General features: G+C 53.3%; 1 protein-coding gene across 2 annotated transcripts in view; it reads left to right on the plus strand.

Moving 5' to 3' along the window:
• The first annotated feature begins 4,307 nt into the window (after window positions 1–4,307).
• The window catches only part of SPO11 (SPO11, initiator of meiotic double stranded breaks), a 14,684-nt gene continuing 13,538 nt past the window's right edge, over window positions 4,308–5,453 (plus strand). For both annotated transcript variants that reach the window (XM_008054405.2, XM_008054406.2), the window contains exon 1: window positions 4,308–4,438. In XM_008054405.2, the coding sequence (XP_008052596.1) occupies window positions 4,308–4,438 (131 nt within the window). The remainder of the gene's footprint in view (window positions 4,439–5,453) is intronic.

The raw sequence follows: 5,453 nt of genomic DNA on the forward strand, positions 1-5,453 counted from the left end.
CACACACACACACACTTTTTTTGAGTCAGTGTCTGACTCTGTTGCCCAGGTTGAAGGACAGTGGCACAGTCACAGCCATTACAGCCTTAACCTCCTGGGCTCAGGCAATCCTTCTACCTCAGCCTCCTGAGTAGCTAGAACTCCATGTGCATGCCACCATATCTGGCTAGTTTTTTAAATTGTAGAAACAAGGTTTCGCCAAGTTACCCAAGCTAGTATTGACCCCCTGGGCTTAGGCAATCCTTTTGCCTTGGCCTCCCAAAGTGCTGGGATGACAGGCAGGATCTCTTGCGCCTAGTCCTGTGAAATATTTTTAATTAAAAAAAAAAATCAAACTAGAAGCAGTTAAGCCTCTAAACCCAACCCCAATTCACAAGAAATACTTGGAACAGAAAAACATGTTAAATGATGCCATAGGGATGCAATTCACACACTGTCTTTTGTTGTTGTTTTTGTTGTTGTTGTTTGAGTCTGGGTCTCACTCTGTCACTCAGACTGAAGTGCAGTGGCACAATCATGACTCACCACAACCTCGACCTCCTGTGCTCAGGCGATCCTTCCATCTCAGCCTCCCGAGTAGCTGGGACTCCAGACGTGCACCACCACACCTGGCTCATTTTTTTATTTTGTAGAGACGAGGCTCTAGCAATCCTCCCAAAGTGCTGGGATTACAGGTGTGAGCTGCCATGGCAGCCTCACAAGCTCTTAACTGCACAAAACTCACTGGGACAAATGACTTGGTTTCCTCAACAAATGAACTGCAAGGAAAGAAAAGTGGAGAAGAACCTAAAATCGAGGAGGTGGATCAACTAACAGCCATGGATGGCTGAACCTTACTTGCACCTTCATGAAAATAAACAAAATAAACACCTCATGACTTCACTTACATGGGAAATCTCAAAAACTCAGATGCTGGGAAGCAGAAGTAGCATGGTGGTCACCAGAGCCTGGGGCTGGTGGATTGGAGATCTGGGGGTCAAAAAACATAAAATTCCAGGCTGGGTGCTCTGGCTCACACCTGTAATCCCAGCGCCTTAGGAGGCAAGACAGGAGGATCACTTGAGGCCAGGAATTTGAGACCAGCCTGGATAACGTAGTAAGACCTTTTCTACACCTTCTCTCTCTCTCACAAACACACACACACACACACACACACACACGTAGCTAGGCATGGTGGCATATGCCTGTAGTCCCAGCTACTTGAAAGGCTGAGGTGGAAAGATCACTAGAGCCTAGGAGTTGGAGGCTGCAGTGAGCTAAGGTCAAGCCACTGCACTCCAGCCTGGGGAACAGAGCAAGATCCTGTCACTATAAAATAAATAAATATGGCCGGGCTCGGTGGTTCAGCCTGTAATCCCAGCACTTTGGGAGGCCAAAGTGAGAGGACTGCCTGAGCCCGCAGGTTTGAGACCAGCCCGGACAATTTGGTGAGACCTCGTCTCTACAATAAATAAAAAATTAGCCGGGCATGGTAGCGCGCACCTGTAGTTCCAGTTGAGGTGGAAGGATCGCCGGAGCCCAGCAGGTCAACGCTGGGGTGGCTGTGAGCTGCACTCCAGCCTGGGTGATGGAGTGAGACTCCAACTCACTTGAGCCATCTTGCCCAGCCTGGAATTACAATATTTTTAAGAGTCCTCATTTTTTAGAGATACATACGGAAACACTTACGGATGAGACAATAAGATGCCTGGGACTAGCTTCAAAATAATCTGGTGTGGAGGAGGGGAAAGGGGTGGATGTGGACGAGAAAAGTTTGGCCATGAGTTAACAGTCACAGAAGCTGGTGTTGGTCCATGGTAGTGCTTATGGCACTCTCTCTCAAAATAAGTGATGGTCACGTGTGATGGCTCATGCCTGGAATCCCAGCACTTTGGGAGGCCAAAGCAGGAGGACTGCTTGAGCCCAAGAGTTCGAGACCAGTATGGGAAACATAGCGAGATCTTATTTCTACACAAAATCAAAAACTTAGCTGGGTGTGGTGGAGCATGCCTGTAGTCCCAGATACTCAGGGGGCTGAGGCAGGAGGATCACCTGAGCTCAGGAGGTCAATGTGGTGAGTCATCATTATACTACTGCACTTCAGCCTGTGTGACAGAGTGAGACCCAACTCAAAAACAAACAAAAAAACTTTTTAAAACATGCCTCATCAACCTTCCAGAAGTAAAAAAAAAAAAAAAAAATTCTCTATTTCTTTTCTCTCAAGAATCTTTAAAACATTTTAAAATTTGTCTCCATTTGCTAAAGGAACTGCCTTGTTTAATGCAACCAGCAAGTGATCCTCTCCTCTCTGGTATGTCTCAGGGCTGCCCCTGCCTTTCCTCCCTCGTTCCTGTCTTGACTGTTGAGGGAAAATGTTCATGGCGCCCCACATGGACAACACTCTTTTCCACCCTGCACCAAGGTCCTGGCACTTGGACAGGTGTCTGGGCCTTAGGCCGGGTTTGTGGGGAGGCCCACTAGTGGGGTTTGGGGAGACTCACAGCTGGTCTCAGGAAGAAGGGACTCAGCATCAGGACTGCCCTGCAAGTTGGCCCCTGCCAGTATCACCATCTGTTGCTGGGGCTGGACCTGTTCCTCTGGCTCCTTCCCCCACAGTTTGGGGCTGGGGCCATTGACTTTGACGTGGAGGGGGTGGGCCTGCCAGTGATGGGTAGCAGGACATCTGTGGGGCACAGGCGGGGGCGGCTGCTGGGAGGAGGCACCAACTCTCCCGCCTTGTCGTGTTGTGCAGTGGGAGTCCTGCTGGGCCCTTTCAAGTCATTCCTGAGGTTCTCCCCACAGGAATCCAGGTTGAACACTGTTTTTTTCTTGTGCTGCCACCCAGCTCGGGACCTTTTGTTTTGCATTGGATCTGGCATGTGGAGAAGGGCCATCAACACAGGCAGCCATTAGTTTGAACACAGGAAGCCCCTCATTTCTGATGGAAAACTATCAGGTAACCATGAATGAAGGAACAGAAAGCAGTTCTCTGGAGTGGGCCGAGGTCAGGTGGGACAAGTCCCCAGCACCCCACCCATGCAGCACAGGCCCCCAAAGGCCTTAGAGCCTCCTTGCTCCAGGATCTCGCCCCACTGTTGTATCTCAGGGACCTTGTTCCCAGAGTCAGGACGCCTTTCCTGGGGCTTCAGAAATCCTATCTTCTGCCCCAGAAGGCCTAGAGCAAGCGAGGCGAAGGCATCACTCATGCAAGGATGTGGGGTAATGCCAGAGTTGGCAGGTCAGATACAGGATGCCCAACTGCGTTTGAATTTCAGATAAACAAAATAACTTGTTATTATTTTGAGACAAGGTCTCACTATGTTGCCCAGCCTGGAGAGCAGCAGCTATTCAGGTCCCATCACAGCTCACTGCATCCCTGTTCTCCTGGCCTCAAGTGATCCTCCCACCTCAGCCTCCCGAGTAGGTGGGACAACAGGTGTGCACCACCGCACTCAACTATGAAATAACTTTTTAGTAAAAGTACATCCAAGTATTACATGAGACACAGTTATCCCAAGATAAAAAATATTTGTTGTTTAACAGCAATTCAAATTTAACGGATTGCCTGATATATTAATCGGCTAAATCTGGCTGCCTGAAGGCCTGGGATATATATTTTTTTTAGTCAGAGTCTCACTTTGTCAACCAGATTGGAGTGCAGTGGCAACGCTCATGGCCACCGCAGCCTCGACCTGCTGGGCTCGGCGATCCTTCCACCTCAGCCTTCCAAGGCTTGGGATTTTAACCCGAGTCTGCCTGGCCTGTGTAGACTTTTCTCAGTTCCTGCAAAACCGGGATGGCAACACAGGACCTTCCAGGGGTTCAGGGAATTAGAAGAGAGGCCGAGCGAGGTGGCCTTTGCAAGCCCCAACTCCCGCGTGAATGTCAACCCGGGCGGGAATCGCACGCCTCCATCACCGCTGCACGCGGGCCTAGCTGGATCGTCACACTTGCTGGTTTTAATGGCACATGTCTAATGCTACTTTCCCTAATAGGCTGCCCTAAAACAACAACATCGTCTCAAGGAAATCCGTCTCCAACGTCCCAAGCAGGCCGCATAACTTCAGTCTCCCTTCTCAGCCGTGCTGGCCCATCGCCCATGGCTGCTGGGAGAAGCGACGGACTCAGACCTCCAGCGTGGGAGCAGGCACCCCGCCCCCCTCAGTCCCGCGCCTGCGCACACCGCTCGGGGGGGGGCGGAATGCTCTGCGCACGCGCCGCCCACTTCCGGAGGGGGTGTACCGTACGCATGCGCTGCCCTCGAGAAAAGGCGGGAAAGGCGCGGGCCTCTGTGGAGAGCGAGAGGGCGCGTCGCCGCCGGCCCTCTCATGGCCTTCGCGCCCATGGGGCCCGAGGCCTCGTTCTTCGAGGTGCTGGACCGACACAGGGCTGATCTGCTGGCCGCCCTGAGGACAGGGGGTGGGGAGCATCCTGGCCGGGGGACCCGCCTGGCCTCCAGGTACATGAGCTGCGGTGTTGGAGCCCGAATGGGGGCGGCGGCGCCAGCGGTGCTGCCTTGTCGGGACCAGGAGGGTCCCCGAGCTATGCAAGAGGAGAGCCGGAGAGCGGCACAGCCTGACCCATACATCTGCCTTCCAGAAGGCTCTGTGCCCCTTCTAGGACGCTCCCTTCTGGCATGTTCCCTTCACCTTTTCGAATGCATTCTAGAATGTTCTGTCCCCCAAGTGCTCCCCCTCGATAATGTCCTGTCCCCAAATAGTCCCCTTCTAGAATGGTCTTTTTCCTAATATGCCCCTTCTAGAATCTTCTGTTTCCCAAATATTCCCCTTCTAGAGTGTTCTGTCCCCAATACGCCCCCTCTAGAAGGCTCTGTCCCCAAACATTCCCCTTCTAGAACGGTCTTTTCCCTAATATTCCCCCCCAGTAGGTTCTGTCCCCAAATATCCCCTTCTAGAACGATCTTTCTCCTACTCTCTCTCGAGAATGTCCTGACTCTAAATAGTCCTCCTCTAGAATGGCCTGTCCCCGAATTAGTCCCCTTCTAGAATGTTCTGTCTTCCAATGGCCCCCCTTCTAGAATAGTCTTGCTCCTAAAATTCCCCTGGTAGGAGGTCCCGTCCCCGCAATGTCCCCCTTCCAGAACGTTCCCCGTGTGCGTCACTGCGGGGCGCCCCTCACCTGGGTTTGAAGGGTCTCTGGGATTCCTCCCGGCCTGGGCGTTGGGGGCGCCGCTTAGCTTTGTTTGCTTTTCAGCATGTTTGTGGGTGGAGTTTCAGCAGGAAGGCTGCAGGTGCTCCAGGGAGGCCGAGAGCGAAGCCGGCAGCTCCTCCCGGGCCGTGCGGGGTTGGACGAGGTGGAGGTCGACCCTCCGGCGTCGGCCGCCTCCGTGCCCCCGCCTCCTCCCGCGCTCCAGCCCGCGTGCACCTGGCCTCGGGCGCGTCCACGCGGTGGCTCCGGTGGCGTCCGGCTCTTCCTCCCCCGGAGCCGGGCAGGTGCTCGGGGTGGGAGGGGAC

This window comes from Carlito syrichta, unplaced genomic scaffold (assembly GCF_000164805.1).
Source record: "Carlito syrichta isolate Samal-C Ts95f unplaced genomic scaffold, Tarsius_syrichta-2.0.1 Scaffold290134, whole genome shotgun sequence".
Taxonomy (NCBI): Eukaryota; Metazoa; Chordata; class Mammalia; order Primates; family Tarsiidae; genus Carlito; species Carlito syrichta.